Genomic DNA, 19,765 nt, shown 5'->3' with positions numbered 1-19,765 from the left:
TTAAGAAAAATCTTCAATTATTTTTGCGAAATGACTTCGCTTATTACGACATAAATTTGCAATATTCCATAAGGAGAATTCTTCAAATTTTTCATTTTGTATTTTTTATTACCATTGTACCTGTTTATTTTGTATAGAATCACAAAAAAAAATTACATGTGGTACTTACTTATTTATCTCGGGTTTGCGTAAATTTCATATCTGGCAACTGGTAATAGTAATAATAATGTTGATATGTCAAATTTCGACTCCATGACGCTGTTTTCGTGCTCGCTCGAGTCATGTTAAATTAATTTATCGAAATGGAGAGCCCAAAGTAAGATAATACGGCGATGAACGATGTGTTTAATAAGTTGTGATGGTTTTACATGATTTTCTTGTGTTTGTTTTATTCAGGATGAATTTTACGAGGGAAGAAACGCAGAAGTTGAGGGAGTTGGTCGCGCTCAATAAATATGTTCTTTTCAATAAAAAATCCACCGCAGTCTCAAATCGACTGAAAGATGAAACGTGGAACGCTATAGCTGAAGAGTTTAACGCTTGTACTTCCAGCTACAGATCCGTAAAACAGTTAAAACACAAATTTGATAACATGAAAAAACTCGCTAGAAAGGTAAGACAAACAGCAGTCAGTGATACCGGCTTATGAAAAACGCTGCTATCGCGATAATAAGTATCATTACCTCTTCCTAATGGCCGTCTAACGACATTGTACAGTTAAATAAATCTTTCCATTCGGAGTTTCTAGAACATCATAACATAAATAGTAATTTTCTTGTTTTGTATTATAAACCCCTCCACAGCAAACTGCGCAATCTTACAGCAAAATGTCTTGGTTGATTATATATTTTAATATAATTAAAATGGTTTAAGCTCCTATAGACAAATCTTACAACCGTTGCCCAATTGTGTACACAAATGTTTTCAAAACACAACAAAAAATCGTATCAAATCATGTAATTTATGAGGCATTTAGGTAAAGAAGTACATGTCACTATTAGCGAATCGTGCAGAGAAGGTATTTAAACTTTCTTACTGATTAACTGATTTGACTAACACAAGTTTAGTTATCTATTTTATAAATTGATTACATAAATAAGTATACATATTTAATGCCAGGAAATATATTTTAAACTAATGGATTGAAAAATAAATACGGTGCGTCCTCCAGTTAGGATAGTCTCCGTCTAACATGGCTCAGCCTGTTCTAAGATGGAGATATTTTATGACTTAAAGTATAAGTAGTTCTATACTAATACAGTCCAACTTGGTTATAACAATCACAGAAATAGCGAGATCTCTGATATAATGAGGAAACATTAGTTGACATTTTAGTTTGCGGTTTTCTCCATACATTTATTCACTTTTATAACGAGCTTCTTCTTTATTATTATTATTATGGATAACTTATATAGCGCCATTTTCGTAATAAAATACCTCAAGGGCGCTTTACATAGTGATTCTATTGTTAAATTAATTTAATTGAAGTTTTTAAATTTGTAATTTAATTAAAACAATTTATTTTGTTGTCACATGCTACGGATTTATTCAAATGATTTAGAGAACAAGTAGGTTTTAAGTTTTTTCCGAAACATCACTTCACTTTCACAGCCTCGCACCTCTGCTGGGAGAGCATTCCATGCCATAGGGCCTGCGACCGCAAATGCGCGTTCACTAAATTTAGTGCGCTGTTTGCGTAGAGGTATAATAACTTTTCCTCTCGCCGTACACGTAGCTGATCTAAGCTTGGACATATTGAACAAAAATATTGTCAACAGTTGAGCAAAAACTCTTCAATTGTTTAAAAACGTAATTTTCGAAATAAGAACCTAAGTAATAAAATCCAAACGGGGGACTAACTTATTATCGATGCCGCTGGGCTTTGGTATCGGTTTAGTTTATGATACTATGCAAGTGTCTAATTACCTAATTGGTGTTTTCGCCGACAGCATTGACAAAGTATCACACTTATGGTTGAAATTGCGTGTAAAAAATCCAAGATTTGTGAACTTAGTAACCGCAGGCTCGGCACCTCGTTACAATTTACATCTTCTTTTGTAGTTTATGAATGACATCCTTGTTTCGGGGGTTTTCACAATGTTTTTTTATTTATGTTCTATGGTCAATGCATAATGAACATTACAAGTGGGTGATGACAGATAAGTTAAAACCTAATCCTTGAATTGTAAACATGACTACTAACAATCAGAAGATTTTTGTGAGTAATGGTATTGATTTAAGATAATTTATCTTTCATACAGCTATCGATATATATACATCGATAACTGTATGAAAGAACTGAAAGATTTAAGAATGGGAGCAAAAATGAGTGGTATAACTGTTAACTGTCTTCTGTATGCGGATGATGCTGCGCTTCTTGCTAGCAGCAAAGAAGACCTTCAATTCTTGGCAACAAAAGTCTGCGATGTATGCAAGAAAAGGGATTTGCTTATGAATGTTGATAAATCGAAAGTTATGGTTTTTGAAAGGGATGAAAATATAACTAAATGTGAGATCAGTGTGAACTGAGATATTCTGAATCAGGTAGAAGAATTTCTGTACTTGGGAAGTATGTTTACTAGGGATGGAAAGACTGAGAAAGATATTGAAAGGAGGGTGAGTGCCGGGAACAGGGTGAACGGTGCACTGAAATCTACTTTGGCAAACAAATGTTTATCGCAGGAGGCTAAACTAGCAGTTCACAACAGAGTTCTAGTGCCAACTCTAATGTATGGGAGCGAAGTATGGAATTGGAAAAATGCTGATGAAAGTAGGTTGAACGCTGTCGAAATACGATCCCTTAGGCGAATGTGTGGTAAAACGATCTATGATAGGTGCACAGATGTCGAGATCCGTGAAGTGTGTAAGGCTGAGACGTGCATTATCGACAGAATCAAGAAAGGGGTGCTGCGTTGGTTTGGACATGTAGAGCGAATGGACAGCGAAGGAACGGCTAAAAGGATCTACGATGCAAATGTTGATGGATGCAGCAAACGAGGAAGACCGAGAAAGACATGGCACGATCAAGTCCATCAAATACTTGAAGATGGACATGTCAAAAGTAGGAATAATCGGCGTGCGTGCATGAGAAGATGTATGAATGTAGAGGAAACGAGGTCTGTATGCCAAGATAGAGTGTTATGGCGTTCTATCCTCTCTGCCTACCCCTACGGAGAAACGGCGTGATGGTTTGTTTGTTTGTGTATACGAAACACAAGTACATTTATTTTTATTTAGATTTTTTATTTTCTATTGAATATGTTTTGTAACTTGAATTATAAAAATAAAAGTTTTATTTTATTGGTTGGTTGGAAGAAATTGCCATTTGGCAAAGAGCCCGCTAATGTACAATTAACATTATGTACAAAAAGTTTGATAAATAAATAAGCCTTGTAAAAGCTTATATACTACTATACTCCTGATAATTTTTTGACAAAGTTTAAGTTTACTAACAAACACCTAAAAAACTTAAAACCCACTTGTTCTCTAAATCATTTGAATAAATCCGTAGCATGTGACAACAAAATAAATTGTTTTAAAATGTTTATCGGTTAATTTAACAATAGAATCACTATGTAAAGCGCCCTTGAGGTATTTTATTACGAAATTGGCGCTATATAAGTTATACATAATAATAATGAATGTTTTACATAAAAGTAAGGCTAAGCTGTGTGTATTTTAGGAGCTCAGTAAAGGGTACAGCTGTGACAATGGAATGACCAGCAACAATATGAACCAGCAACCCTTGACCAGCGACGCGGAGTGGTTCCGCGGCCTCATGACCAACCCGGGAGACGGAGGGGGGAACGGAAATATGAACGCAAACACGATGCAGAATGACTTCCAAGCCGACACCACTCACATTATGAACACTATGGCATATTGTAAGTATTTATTAATTTATTTGTAATTATTGTATTGAGTGTTAACGTAAATTTTGATTGTTTTTTTTTTTGTTAAATATTCTAGTGTAAAAACACCTTTTTAATAAACATTTCATGTCAACCATGTCGGGAATCAAACCCGAGACCTCTTTCCTGGTAGGCAAACGCGCTGACCTATAGTCCTTGAAATATAGCTTGATTAGAATGACAGTTGTCAGCAAAAGTGACAACATAACGTTGTAGTGACGTCTAAGGAGTGATTTATATTGACACACAAAAAATCATTCGTATCTGGCATGTTAATTTATTTTTTTAATACAATATTTGACATATAAATCAACATAAATATATAAAATCAGCTTTAAAACTAAAAAAAACAAAATAAACCTAATTATTAACGACGTTCTTACAAGGTTACATAATTTTGCAAAAACGTTAGAGATGGGACAAATTGATCAATGTAAATTGATCGAATAAAAAAATAATTCATTTGATGTTGTTCATGAAAAAAGTATAAATGTCTTATTTTTTGGTGAATAATTGTCTTAAACACTATAGTAGGAAAAACATAATAGGCTTGTTTTTGCGTTTTTATATCAATTTTCGGAAACCGAGTTTTATGTTTGCATGAAAAAACTGATAAAATCGAGGTTCGTAGGTTTTCACAACCTTCAGAATACAGATAGTGTTTTTCTGGGTTATTATGCTGTGTTTGTGGGCTTTGTATTGCCGACGTTTCGGAGCACATTGCAGTGTCCATCTTCAGGGCTGAATGTATGAGTGTAGTTTAGAGTGTAGTAAAGCTGTGAAACAGTCTACATAGGGCAGACTGCCAGAAACATAATGACAAGAATAAAAGAGCATAAAGAGTGCATGCAAGTTGGGCTACCCGGATAAATCAGCTCTTGCAGAGCACTACATAGAAACAGGGCATAATTTCTCATTTGAGCCAAATGTCCTTGGAAAGCCCAAAAATCATCAAGCCCGTTTAATAAAGGAAGCCATAGAAATATACAAGCATCCTAATAACATAAACAGGGATGATGGGTTACGACTACGAACCTCATGGTACCCGGTGCTTCCAAAGCCCACGGTACAAACTCCACACACTTAACCACATACATTGCCTGACTGCGACACGGTACAAATTCCTCACAATTAAACACACTAAAAACTACACTCATACATTCAGCCCTGAAGATGGACACTGCAATGTGCTCCGAAACGTCGGCAATACAAAGCCCACAAACACGGCATAATAACCCAAAAAAACACTATCTGTGATAAAATCGATTTGATCGGTACATAATCAGTAATTTCACTATTGACATTAGTTTGGCAGCTGTCATGATAAATAAGCTAAATTTTAAGGACTACAGTAGTGCAAATTTCTCATTGTTTAATTAATTTCAATATGTTTCCGATTCAGTGCCGCCACCGAAAAGGAAAAGAGAATTCTCCCCGCCGACACAAATGAGAAAAAAACTATTAGCCATGTCTGAAATGAAAACCAGATTACTCCACAACAGAGAAGCGCTCGTCAAAAGGGAAAACATGCTCTCCATGTCGCATTTGGAGGAAATCCACAAGCAGGAGATGGCGCAGAAGGCGGAGAAGCACCAGGCGCAGCTGGAGCACGAAACCAGGCTGAACGAGGCTCAACTCAACAAGCTGGCCATCGAAGCCAAACTCTCGGAGGCGCAGCTAAACAAGGTTTGATTTATTATCTACCTGTTTTTATGTGATATGATTTGGTAATGTATCCAAAATAAAACAAGTTTATTGGATTATAATTCTACTTCATTTTTTATAAAATATACAAAGGGTATATTGTGACGCGTTTCGTCTTGTGAGGACATTTTCAAACAAACTAACTTAAATATTTACAAAGTTTCCTTATATACTAAAAATAATTGCTATTTTATGTTTGTGGATTTCTATACGAGCCAAAATAAGTAGAGTAATTAAAATTCAATTAGGGTATACTGAGTATATTAGAGGTATATTAGAGTATATTATATACTAAAAATAATTGCCATTTTATGTTTGTGGATTTCTATACGAGCCAAAATAAGTAGAGTAATTAAAATTCAATTAGGGTATACTGAGTATATTAGAGGAATATTTTGGTTATATTGGGTGTAACGTACGCGTTACCACGATGAAAGTTTCGCCGGTTCGTCACCCGCGTCTGCCGCAGTCAAGCTTCCCGGCGTAAGTGGGAAGCCGCCCTCCCAGACAGAGCCAAAGACAAAGTCGGAAGGTAGGAGCACAGCTGCGCCGACCGCAAGTCAACCTCAATAGCCCTGAAAAGGACTTTCCACCCGGTCCAAGTGGTGCAGAGAGGCGAAGGCAGTCAGCAGGCAGAGCGGAGCGAAGAGCGAAGTGCAGGAAGGCGAACAGGACGGAGAACGGAATAAAACACGTGTGAACTGTTCAGAGTTAGGAACTCAACTGATTTAATATCTCCAATTGACCGCCTTATAAAGCGGTGCGCGTCGGGCTCCGTGAGTCGGCCATCCCACCCGCGCCGGCTGCCTCGGAGTGGTGGGGGTAATCTTTCCCCGCCACTCGCTACATGCCGCCGGCCGCAGGTGGCGTAAATACGGGCGCTCAATGCCCGTACGGGCCATTTCGTCGGCAGCCGCGACGCGCGCAACATGACATTTACATAATATATTTTTATACATTTTATTCATTTTAACCTAGCTATTTTTCCCCGGTAATACTGAGGCCAGGCTCGAAAGTGACCATTTTATCTTTATTGAGAGCCCAGCCATCAGTTCTATACATTTACCGGGGATCCTTTCTAATTATTGTATTATTTTAATTTATTCGATTTTACGCGTCCGGAACATTGGGGAAAAACCTTCCATGGACATGTAGAACGAATGGACAGCGAGAGAACGGCTAAGAATATTTACAATGCGAATGTTGATGGATGCAGAAATAGAGGAAGACCGAGAAAGACATGGCATGACCAAATCCAACAAATACTTAAAGATGGACATGTCAAAAGTCGGAATAATCGGCGCGCGGGCATGAGAAGATGTATGAATGTAGAGGAAGCGAGATCTGTATGCAAAGATAGAGTGTTGTGGCGTTCTATCCTCTCTGCCTACCCTTACGGGGAAACGGCGTGATGGTTTGTTGTTGTTGTTTATTAAAAAATATTTGTAATGGTATGACTATGAAAATTAATATAATAATTATAAAAATATTGATTTCATTTAAACAGGTTTATTTTGAAAATTATTGTTGAAACTCTACATTGGTGTTTTACACAGGTTTCATTCATGTTTAATGTCAACTAAGGTAAAAATACATTCAGATTTTATAATTTTTTTTATTTTTTATTTTTTTAAAAAAGAAATATTTGCGTTCTTATGATTTACCCAAATATTTAATTTTGAGGGCCATTTTCAACGAGTTGTAAATAACTCACTATTAGAAAATGGAATCAAGTTGGGGTAAAGTGGGATTCGAACCACAGACCTTTGGTCCGTGAGTCCGAGACACTAGCCACAGGACCACAACCCAATAATAAAAAGTTTATTATACTCGTACATAATATGGAATAACAAATTTACAATTACAAGATTACAATTATAAATAATTTAGTTTTTATTTATTTTTTGAAAATATTAAGTAAAGGTGAATTAACTAGGTTTAACTGTTCATTTATAAGTATATTGGCTGGGTTATTGTCGAAAAGACGAAACGCGTCACAATATACCCTTTCTATATTTTATAAAAAATAAAGTAGAATTATAATCCAATAAGCTTGTTTTATTTTGGATACATTACCAAATTAAATATGGAATTCTACCAATTGATACACACTCTGCAGTATTGTGGAGAACTGATTCCATGGTAGGTGGGTTCCAAATTGGAATCACACCAAAAACTTCAACAGTCTGGACATGCAGAGCGAATGAAAGGCTAAAAGGATTTACGATGCAAATGTTGAATCACTCTTTTAAATTTTGAGAGTTAAGCGTGTATAAGAGTTAATGGGGGATTCACATCATGGATTGTGATCTCAAAGGGCGTAAAATACGGATGTGTAATGTTACCACGGTTGTTTAATCTATACGTGGACAACTGTATGAAAGAGATAGAATGCATGGGCCTTGGAGTCAAAATTGATAGTTTGAAATTTAAAAATGGACAATGCAGTTCTTTTAGCAAGCGGCAAGGAAGATTTGTAACAAATAGTCTCAAGAACGTATGGTGTATGCCCTGGGAGCAAATTGGTGATGAAAAGTAAGTCAAAAGTTATGGTATTTGAAAGGGGAAGTGAGGTAACTGACTGCATAATAACTAACAAAGAGTGTCTCGAACAAGTAGAAGAATTTGTGTTTCTGGGAAGCGGAAGTCACCCTCGTGGCCTCGATTCCAATTTGGAATCACACCAAAAACTTCAACATGTCCAGCAAAGTTAATTTCAACTTTTATTTGTTATTAAAATTATTATTTCCTTCTACTGTATTTTTTTTTAATGTTAAATTTACAATAAACGTACGTCTTCAATTTCAAGGTGGCTCTCGAGTCCAGACAGCTGGAGGCCCAGCAGGCTCGGGAGGCGGAGCTGCACGCCGTGAGGATGGCGCGGGAGATGGAGCTGCACGAGGCCAGGCTGGCCCGGGAGGCGGAGCTCCACGCCGCCCTCCTGGCGCGGGAGACCGGGCAGCACATCAACAGATTGTGAACCAACTCACGCTGAATCCTTTGGATTTAGTCTACATCACTTAATCAGAATCTCACAAGATAAAGTCGTATGGAATCAATTCTACCGATCTGTACTTTTTTATTTTATTTATTTATTAACATTTAAGGAGCTTCTCATCATCACCATCATTAGGCATTTGAGCTCCTGCCTCATTAGGCATTTGAGCTCTTGCCTACATTACCTAATCAGTAATCATAAAAATATTTTTATTTTTCAAAATAAAATATGAAAATAACAAATCAAATCTCATCACATCATGCTGATTATTCTAATATTCAACATGTCCATCTTTGAATAATTGTTTGATTTGGTCATGCCATGTTTTAATCAGTCTGCCTCATTTTCTGCATCCATCAACATTACTACTACCATCACCCCATTTCCCGTAAGGCTAGACAGAGAGGATGGACTGCCGCACATGTCTAACCCGGCGTTCAACATCGTTTTCTGCTCTTATTATCTCTTGAAAACATCACCATCATCATTCCCTATCCGCACATAATGGTGCGTAGGGCACTGCATTGGTACACCAATCGCAGCGTATCTTGATCATTTTTGTTGCATAAAGGTAAGATCATCAGTCTTACGCTTCAAGTACCAGTCCAGGGACTATGAAATATTCTAGTGTGAAAACACCCTTCTTCAAACATATCATCTTGATCCTGTCGGGAATCGAACCCGAGTCCTATTGCATGGTACGCAAATGCGCTGACCATTACACCACGAGGGTGACTTCCGCTTCCCAGAAACACAAATTCTTCTACTTGTTCGAGACACTCTTTGTTAGTTATTATGCAGTCAGTTACCTCACTTCCCCTTTCAAATACCATAACTTTTGACTTACTTTTCATCACCAATTTGCTCCCAGGGCATACACCATACGTTCTTGAGACTATTTGTTACAAATCTTCCTTGCCGCTTGCTAAAAGAACTGCATTGTCCATTTTTAAATTTCAAACTATCAATTTTGACTCCAAGGCCCATGCATTCTATCTCTTTCATACAGTTGTCCACGTATAGATTAAACAACCGTGGTAACATTACACATCCGTATTTTACGCCCTTTGAGATCACAATCCATGATGTGAATCCCCCATTAACTCTTATACACGCTTAACTCTCAAAATTTAAAAGAGTGATTCAACATTTGCATCGTAAATCCTTTTAGCCTTTCATTCGCTCTGCATGTCCAGACTGACCCAGCACTTTTTTCTTGATTTTGTCTCAGCCTCGCGTGCTGCACGGATCTCGACATCTGTGCACCTGCCGTAGGTAATTTTACCTTCTTCTTCAATGGAGCTACAGCCCAAATCGAGCCTCGGCCTCCTTAAACTTTTGCCTGCAACTCTGCCTAACCTCAGCTACCGTCTTCCGATTCGCATCTTGTAGAAGCTATGCTGCATCTTTCTTTAGGTTGTCCTCCCACATCAGCTTATTTTGTATTACCACACAAATTAATTGCCTAAAAACACAATAAGATTTTTAAAAAACTAATTTATATTGTACGTAATCCCTTGTTATTGAAATCTAAAGTATTTGGATTGTTCAATATTTGTATCGATGAAAATTTTGACACTTTGTTGTAAAACTTATAACTCAAAAATACAAGTACAGATTTCCTTTGACTCTAAACGACTCTATCAATACGAAACAGTTGTGATTTTTAAAACCAATTCTTCCTTCATCACATAAAAAATATGTTAAATAGACTGTGTACAGTACCGTCATTGGTAGAAATGTATGTGATCCCATGGAGAATTATGTTTTAATTATTTTTAACCACGCGTATGTAAATAAATTATATATTATGTTATTTTTTTAAAAGTACTCTAGTTTATAAAATAGTATTTTACGTTATCAATCAAATTAGTTTTACTTTTAAATTGATAATCAAATTCCTCGTAAATGGGAAATGTATATTGGTATAATATTATCAAAATTTGTATAGAAACTTTAAAAGGTGGATGTTTAAATCAAGGGATATAGCGAATATTTTTTTTAGATTTTCTCGCCCGTTCAGATGCACAATACGTTTTCTGGGTTATTGTGCTGTGTGTCGCTCGTACTATTTACCGATGTTACCCAGAATAACTTATTGTGCAAGGGATATAGTATTAATATGGACGTAAAAAGGCTTAAAAGTGAATTTTGCTGGAGAGTTGATGAAAGATTTAAAAAAAAAAGTGAGTGAATTACTAGTAGTTAAAAATCAAATATAATACAGTAAAACTCCCTTTTTACATTTTTCAAGGGAGCAAGAAAAAAAGGTGTAAAACTGACCAAAACGGTAAAGTGAGGGAATGAAAAATGTATGTAAAAAATAGGAATTACATAAATAAATAAAATTAATTTGCTACACTATTGTGTACCATTTACTTCCAGAAAAGTTGTAAAAGCGGTGATAATTATCGATTATAAATATTTTTTGACTATTTTCAATGATTTCACTAAAAATATTTTTATATTTTTTCTAATCTGTTTTTTTATTTGATTTAAAAACAGCATGTTAAAATTATTTTATGTGTAAATAAAAAATTAAAAAATTTAATTGCATAAAATAAGGTACAATATTTTTTCCCCTAATTGTTGGGAAATTTTATTTACACGGTATCACTTTTTTTTCTATGGCATCACTAAAAACAACTGTCATATTGATCGCTGCAAAATTGTTTCACACTTTTATGACAACGTTTTAAACCATCTATTTTATAACTTTAAATATTTCTATCATTTACTGTTTCACCATTTACTTTGTAGAAAAACATTTTGAATTTATTTAAAATGAAACACTTTGTAAGTTTTGCCACGTAAGAGTTTAATATTTTATAACACAACTAGTTTCAGGTATTCTGAATTACCCATCATCAGGTGTAAATATAAACTAAACTGGTTTAGTAATTAAGAATACCCTGAAACTAGTTGTGTTATAATACATTAAACTCTTATCTGGTAAAAATTACAAAAAGTGTTTCATTTTAAATAAATTTAAACATTTCTATTGTTATGTTTTGAACATCGCAATTTATTGATATTAAAACTTTATTGTTTCTAAACGTTTGTCAATTGCGTATCATGATTTGTACAAGTAAATATGACGTTTTTGTTCAAATAAAAACTATAACTAACCCTACGGAAGACATGCAAGAAAAGGTCAATTACACTACCTGCTTTGAATTTAGGTTAAGGTTACCTTAACCTAAATTCCGCGGTGGCGCGCGGACTGCGGCACCATTATTATGACATAATTTTGGCTTTTTTGACACATCAAATGAATTCCGAAAAATTTTAAATGTAAAACCGAGGTGATGAAAAATGTAAAAAACGTTAATTAGGGAGAATATTTGTATCAGAATGTATATAGAAAAATGGGTCCTGAACATTTCGGTGTAAAAAATGAGAAAATTTAAAATTGAGGAACGTAAAAACGAGGTTTTACTGCAATTAACGTTTTTAAAAACTATTCCTTTTTTATACAAAAAGATTCTCGTTTTAAAATTGTTACCATGACTTCGATTTTTAAGTACATTCTACTATTATGATCGAACAACTGGGCTTATTTGAATGTAATGAAATATAATATAACTATATCTTCTGTCGTATAATTTTATTTTATATTTTGTTAAATGGTTTATATTTTACTGTATCCCTTTGATTTGAACATCCTCGATTGAAATGAAAATCAACTGACATTATTTCAATGGAAACAAAGCATCTCGCCTATATAATTGTGTTTATTTGCAAAATACAATACGTTGAGGCTTATGGGAACTAAACTTTCAACACTCAAAAATGAACAATATTTTGAGTTTGTCCAAATTTTTGTAGACAAGGACTGGATTCAACTCCCTGGGGAGCTGTTTATATTAACATATTACAACAGAGATGAAGAACATTTAAGAGAAGGTAATATAGAAGTCCAGGCATCTACAGGGCTTATGACCTGTCAATGGCTGGTTTAAGTGGCCACTTTACACACTGTGTAACATTCACCATTCTGCCTATATTAATATAAACAGCTCCCCAGGGAGTTGAATCCAGTCCTTGTCTACAAAAATTTGGACAAACTCAAAATACTGTTATTTATTTTGCGTTACAATTAAACTTTTTAACGGTAAAGTTTACAAAAATATAATAATAAAAACAGAAAACACAAAGTCATAGCAAATATTAACATTGATATATTTTGGGTCATCCCATGTAAGTTGGATTTGTTTGAAGTTATTTATGAGCAAAGCCAAGCACAGTGACGAACGCGTCCGTTACACATCCATTGTCTAACTTTTATTCTATGCTGAACAGCAAAATGGCGTCTTTTTACGCGAAAGTGCGCGCATTATTACTCTGAGGTTACAATAAATTTGTTATGTTTTATGTTTTCAGTGTTATGCACTCACAGTGAAGCACCAATATATATTTTATTGTTTGTATTCTTTAAAGCAGTATTAGTATTGATAATTTAAGAATTATAACATTCGATTTTTGGTATTCACAATTATGTCGACGATTTGCATTACTCAAGCCTTATTATTAAGTGTTACGTAATTCATATTATTTGTGAGAAATTTGAAAAATCTAGGTTTTCTCTAATAGATCTTTTACCACTTAGAGAATTTATATGACGTAAATTAAAAATGATAACAGTTGTCCTGGGAGTATATTCGTAAATACCCAACGCATTATGCATTTTAGATGTTCTAGAATCCACCCGAAGTGTCTTCGTAAGCGTCCGCTTCTGACGGGTCCAACAAACCAAATTCTTTTATAAGACATTTATGGCGTAGCCGAGATATTAAAACGAAAACGAGAATGTTTATGCTAAGGGACGTTAGCAGGCGCTACTCAGAGGTGATTTTTGTGGCGTTACGAAATTGAACAGTGTTCGTTGATAACGAGCGCCCGGGTGATTCCGAAACATCCCAAACAGATAACGCGTCGAGTATTTACGAATATACATTCTGAGAAGATAATGTATAAAGCTAAGCACTAATTACAAATGTACGTATATAGAATAGTATAAAATAAAATTTAATGTTTTGTATAAATTGTGTTTAACTCGTATAACTGTGTATATTTTTATCAATAAAATTATTGTGCCTTACATATTTAATTAATCAAATGACTAATTTCCATAGCAGAATTGATTTGAAGAAAGTTGGAATTACCATTAAATTAATATTAACACTTGATAAAATATAATTATTTGTATCGAGAAATAAACTAAGAATTCGGATTAGAAATCATTTTCATCCATACAAAAATTATATAACTTTCAAGTAATTTTGATCAAAACAATTCTGTTATGGCCAATATCTATATTATTATTATTCCAGAAGTGCCATGTGGAATTTTATTTATTTATTTTAAATCTTCAAATACAAGAATAAGTACTTTGACGGACTATCTTCCAGCCCCCAAAAAAAAAACCAAAATTGGTCAAAAACTTGCCATATCACTCTATCTTTGCATGCAAAGCTCGCATCCTCTACATTTATACCTCTTTTTATGCACATCCGCCGATTAATCCGACTTTTGACATGTCCATCATCAAGTGAACGAAATTATGCAGAAAGCAGCCAGTCATAGAAAACCGAAACTGAGATAATAGCGCTTTTGTAAAAAGAGTAGATTATCAAATCTACAAGACAGTTGGAATGTTTTTGACTTTGAAAAATGATAAACAATTAATATCTTCATTTTTTTTATATTTCAAACAAGTATTTAATTACGTATTTGACCAGTTTTAGTAGTAGTTTTAAAGTACCGTAAGATTTTTCTAGAGCTGTGGGTGTTTTCTACAAATTGAGAAATGCCATTTTTGAGATCAACACTATTTTTAAAAGGTGATTATCACAGTTTTTTGCGTCAAAGCGGCCTGGCTGTTTTTATCAGAACATAGAATTGACCTTACGGAGAGGACCATTCCGAGTTGTACAGGTTATTTGTTTCAGATTTTTAGAAGCAACTTTCAGTTTTCACCTTTAAAATTAGAATTTTCCCGCCGTCTTGAATCGGCAAAACGTAATTTGTATTGAAAATTATTTTTTAACTTTTTTATATTTTTCGTGTAGAATCAGGTAAAGAATTTGAATCCATGATGGTTGGTGTTTTCTGCGACGAAATTGGGCCATGGGAGTGTCCACCGTGGTCTCGCAAAGTTCGGGCCGGCCGCGGATGAACTCGCAAAAATTCAAATGCAGCCGATTCGACACGGAGAGGGCTGAGGCCGGCGCCCCCAGAGTCCTATCAAACTGTGGTCTTTACCAGCAACCATCTTTTTCAATAACAATTCGGCATAAAAAATGCACATATTTGTGACGTTTAATTTTTCATACATTTTTTAAAGCTGCCTGTAAAAGTTCTCCTGACTCCAATACCTCAGCTTTGAACGACCGTATTAGATTCCGCTTTTAAGGTATCTACCTGGAATTTGCGCTATGCGGTCGGGCCTGGCGAGCTCTATTGGAGGAAATTGAAACATTTGAGTTGTTTACCAACCTACCTTATTTTACACCAATTAATTCCGCAATTTTTATATTTTTTCTGCAAGTAATCCCACCAAATCTAATCCCTTGAGCCAACGCTTAAATAAAGGAAAGTTTTTTCCACCCTCTAAGTTGGCCGGGGAGTTGACATTTACACAATTTTTTCCTTATGTAGTGATGAGTAACAAAAAATAAAAATCCTTAAAAATGTACACTTTTATGTAACCGACCGTGACACGGTACAAATTGTTTAATCAAACCTGCGCAACATGACAAAATTATAAAAATAGCTTATTTTTGTTAATTAGTTTATTTGGATAACCAAAACTATGAATTTAAAGATAATGACAAACTATTGGTATAGTTACAAAGTTATTTCAAAGTCTGGTTCAGGAACAATTTGCTTATCGATGAAAGTACTAAGTTTATCACTTTTATTAGATTTTTTATCTTTATTTTTCACACTGTGGACTGTTTTTAAATGCGCATTAAGAATTCTGTTTAGATGGAATTTCTTGCCACAAACTGGGCATTGTAATCCTTTCTCTGTATGTTTAGTCACCGTGTGTTCCCGCAGACTAGACGCAGAGATGAAGGAGTGTTCACAGTGCGTACAGATATACGGTCGCTCTCCTGTATGCAGTCTTATGTGTTTCTTCAACGATTGCTTATTTACAAACCTATTGCCGCACGTCGCGCAAACTTCTGGTTTTTCTCCAGTGTGGGTGCGACGATGCTCGTTCAAGTTCTGCCTGGATGAAAAAGATTTGCTACAAGAATCGCAGGAGTAGGGTCGTTCTAGCGTGTGCTTACGTCTTATGTGAACCTGAAGCGAAGCCTTGGCTGCAAATTCGCGGGTGCAATCCTCGTATTGGCATCGAAACACTCGCAGCAGGGGCTGACTGAGATGTTTGCGAGTGTGTTCTCTGAGGTATATGAGCCGTGTGAATCCCTTTCCGCAGATTTCGCACCTATGAGATCGCTCGCCCGTGTGGATTTTCATATGTAAAGTCAGAGTAGATTTAGCCGTGAATCTTTTGTTGCAAATGGTACACAAATAGTTGTATCGGTTATTAGAGTGTGCGCATCGAACGTGCTCTCGTAAAAGATAAATGCTGTAGTAACGCTTGTCACACAATCTGCAGGGATGTGGCTTGACGCCTTTGTGGTACTTGATGTGCTGTTGTAGCCCTCCGACGTGGTGGAATCTCTTCCCACATATGGGACAGAGGTGTGCCTTGTATTCCGAGTGCGTTGCTATGTGATGTTTCAGTGTGTAAATAGCCGAGAACGATTTACTGCAGTGCGGACATTGGTGTCGCATGTTAGCTGGGTGAGTTTTTTTATGGGCGCATAATTCGAAGCGCGCTTTGAATGTCTGAGAACAAATGAGGCAAGAGAAAGTTTCGGGTTCGTCTTGTAACGAGTCAAATTGATCGGTTGAATCACCAAAATTACTGGTTTTATGATCTGATTCGCGTTGGGATTTATTGATGACTTTAACTCTTTTGAGGTTTTGGTTTTTTTTTTGTTTATATGGCTCCGGATTAAAATCGGAATCGGAAAGCACCCCATCATCTATCTCTTCTATTTTTACGTCGTTACAAATGTTGGATTGATCGTTGTTTACTATTCCTAAGTTGTAGTTGTCGACTTCAGATTTAGGCAGGACACGGACTCCCCCCGGCCCGACTTGCAGGAGAGGTCTCGATGGTAACAGCTTAGTAGTGTAATTACTAGGCGCTTTAGGAACAAGTGAAAACTTTGGTGTAATGAATCCAGCATTTGTAACATTGTCTTCTTGTATACTGGAGGATATCAACAAGCCCTGTTGGAGGAAGCCCTCGATCTTGATGTAATTATCACTCAGTCCGGCTTCTCGGAGAACTGCGTCGGATCTTTCGGAGAGGATCTTGAAATTGTAAGAAACATTTACCTTATCTATGCAGTTTTGGCAAATCATTTCTGGTAATCCGTCTCCGGATTGCGCCTAAAAAGAAAAAAAATCACCCCAAATTTATTACAGTATAAAAAATATTAATGCCAGTTTAATGAAATTCGACTGTTATGCCAACATTTTTCTATCCATGCCCGTTGACGCACAGGGCACTGCATTGGTAATCCACTTGCAGCATTTTGTCATTTTTGTTACATGGAAGGCAAAATGATTAGTCTCACGGATCAGATGCCAGTCCAGGGACAATAAAATACTGCAGTGTATAACCTTTTATAAATTTTTAAAACTAATATTTCACGTCCACCCTGCCAGAAATTAAACCGAGGACCTAAAATTTATCTTCAATTTAATTTACAAAATAAAATTAAGTTTTCTGTATGAAAAATGGAAGATGTTTACAATTTTTATTTCCAAACATGCTCAATTACCGGTAACCGACAAAGATACTTTGAATTTTCATACAAATATAGACTTTCGTAGATAAATATCGATATTAGTTTTTACCGTCTCAGCATATAACGATGAAGATAGCCAATCGCGGCCCAGAGATGCTAAAATTCAACCCCGTATTTTTAATTCATGACTATGTAACATTTCATTTATATGTACACCCAATGGGCATTTTTAAGGACATATTTATACATAGAAAATTATTATAAAGGAAAGTAGAAAGACGCAATGGTATATAGTAGACTTGGTGGGAGTGGAAGCGGGAGAGAGGTGTTTATACTTGAATACAATTCAGTGATCGTTTGAAAGAAGACAACTTGTTATCAATGAAATCAAGACTGGTATTTTTGTTTTTGTTGGCAGACCTAAGAATTCTGGGCATAGGGGAATGAAAACCATAGTTAGTTCTATGGTTATCGGTATGAAAGAGTAAGTTTTATCTGAGGTTTCTGGTTGGGATATTTAATTTTATTGAGCTCAGTAGTTCAGGCGTATTGAGAATTTTAAATAGTACTAGAAAGTCGGATTTATTTTGACTGTCTTGAAGAGAAGATATATTTAAGCTAGTTTTTAACTCATTATACGTATATTGGTCTCTGGATAAGCCCAACCTCCATCGTACCTTTCTCAAAAATTGATGTAGAACTGATTTAATATTTTTGATGCGAACATCATAATATGGTGACTAGATAACAGAGGAATACTCTAGGTGTGGGGAAACTAAGTAACAGAAGAGAGTTTTAAGGGTATTGATATTTTTGAAGTCAGTTGTGTTTTTGTTAATAAATCCAAGGAAATTTAAGGATTTATTGATAACATGTTCAATATTTTATGTTGTAAATCAGATGTGGGATCGCATCGCACATCTGTAGGAGTCACCCGGAAATTAATTTTTAATGCGAGCTGACTAAAGAACTTATTAAGGACAGTGCAGAAACAAAATCGCACAATCCTGTATTTATTTATTTATTTACAGACTTATTCAATCCATTTAACACCCATAATACAGATGACAAATCGCTTATGCATATGGATATTAAAACTCCTGACAGCCAAGGAAGTAGTACACGAAATCGAGTTCCCACTAGGAAGTAAAGTGAACACCGGACGATACATAAGTCAAGCTCAGTCAGTTATAGTCAGTACTCAATCAGTTCCATCATGTTGTCCAGTTCAGTGCTGAGTGACTCGAGGACAACGTTTACGTAGTTACTCTCTAATTATTCAATGTATAATAAAAACACTTCAACCCTCAACATCGTTCTCTTCTATCAACCTCCGGCTGAGTAGGAGCTCCCATGCTCATCCACAGCATTCTATCCTAAACGTCCTTGTTTATTAAGTTATTCAAGATACGATTGGCGTTATCGGAAGTATATAGAAATTATTACAAATCGAACAAATACAGCTACTTAAATTACCTCTATATATGCGACGGACAAAAGCATGTCACAGAGCGTTATTTTATCATCCATTATAGTTGGATTGTGATTAAACAATTCGAAAAATGGTTCCTCGCTTGACAGACAAGTTCTGCATATTTTATTTACAAAAGAGGAACTTTGAGCTACAACATCCATGGCCATTGTCGCTGTTTCAAATTGACAACCACATGATAATACTGAAAATAACTTTCGATATTTTTCTTATTGTTTAGCGAAAGGAAAATATCTACAGTTTTGACATTGACAACTGACATTTCAATCAATTTCAATAAGATAAATTGTTATCATGTCTATTTTATATTTATTGTCTATTGCTGGTGCTACCATAACAAACAATGCCGTGATGTGAGGAAAATCCCCACTATTTTCCCTAAATAGTGCTTTTTTTCCCCCCCAAGGGCTTTGACATAATATGTGATTATGGTAGGGCCAATTTAATAGGTCACATTTAACATTTGACGGTTTTAGCTTCATAGTGAGTGACCTGCTTAAAAACATCGATTAAAGTGAATGAATCGATTCGGACTTTAAACATAATAAATGTGAATTGAATTCACTTACAATGAAAAAGTACTTATAGGTACTGTAATTTTATTTTGAAAATTACAAGTCGAATCCCTTTCCCATTATTATTTTCTATCGTAAATTTAAGGAACAAAATAAAATAAGTTCATAATTTAACAATATTATCAACATTCGATTTTTTTGGGTAACATCCTTAGTGTTTAAAATGAAAAAGGGTTCACTGATGCAACATTGTAACGAAGTTTAGAACATAAAAAGTTTTTTATGTTTCGAATGGTTTATTAGTGAAA

General features: G+C 35.3%; 2 protein-coding genes across 3 annotated transcripts; one reads left to right on the top strand and one right to left on the bottom strand.

The window, feature by feature from the left end:
• Nucleotides 1–228: 228 nt before the first annotated feature.
• LOC148277281 (uncharacterized) lies at nt 229–13,714 on the top strand. Of its 2 annotated transcripts, XM_088233118.1 has the most exons (5): nt 229–316; nt 397–613; nt 3,683–3,884; nt 5,314–5,597; nt 8,425–13,714. In XM_088233118.1, exons 1-5 carry the CDS (start codon nt 303–305, stop codon nt 8,593–8,595), a joined length of 888 nt encoding a protein of 295 aa, XP_088089244.1. In that variant the 5' UTR covers nt 229–302; the 3' UTR covers nt 8,596–13,714. The 2 variants fall into 2 exon arrangements, with proteins under 2 accessions (XP_088089244.1, XP_088089243.1); XM_088233117.1 differs by lacking the exon at nt 229–316 and having other exon boundaries at nt 331–613.
• A 1,678-nt stretch (nt 13,715–15,392) lies between these two features.
• LOC148277280 (uncharacterized) lies at nt 15,393–19,211 on the bottom strand. Its single transcript, XM_088233112.1, has 2 exons — nt 18,927–19,211; nt 15,393–17,088 (listed from the first exon to the last, which is right to left on the bottom strand). Exons 1-2 carry the CDS (start codon nt 19,089–19,091, stop codon nt 15,463–15,465), a joined length of 1,791 nt encoding a protein of 596 aa, XP_088089238.1. The 5' UTR covers nt 19,092–19,211; the 3' UTR covers nt 15,393–15,462.
• Between the last annotated feature and the right edge of the window lie 554 nt (nt 19,212–19,765).

This window comes from Micrasema longulum, unplaced genomic scaffold, assembly GCF_059751315.1.
Source record: "Micrasema longulum isolate JH-2025_06_02 unplaced genomic scaffold, ASM5975131v1 h1tg001057l, whole genome shotgun sequence".
Classification (NCBI taxonomy): Eukaryota; Metazoa; Arthropoda; class Insecta; order Trichoptera; family Brachycentridae; genus Micrasema; species Micrasema longulum.
The sequence above is the reverse complement of the archived record's forward strand: the minus strand, read 5'-3'. Positions and strand labels throughout refer to the sequence as shown.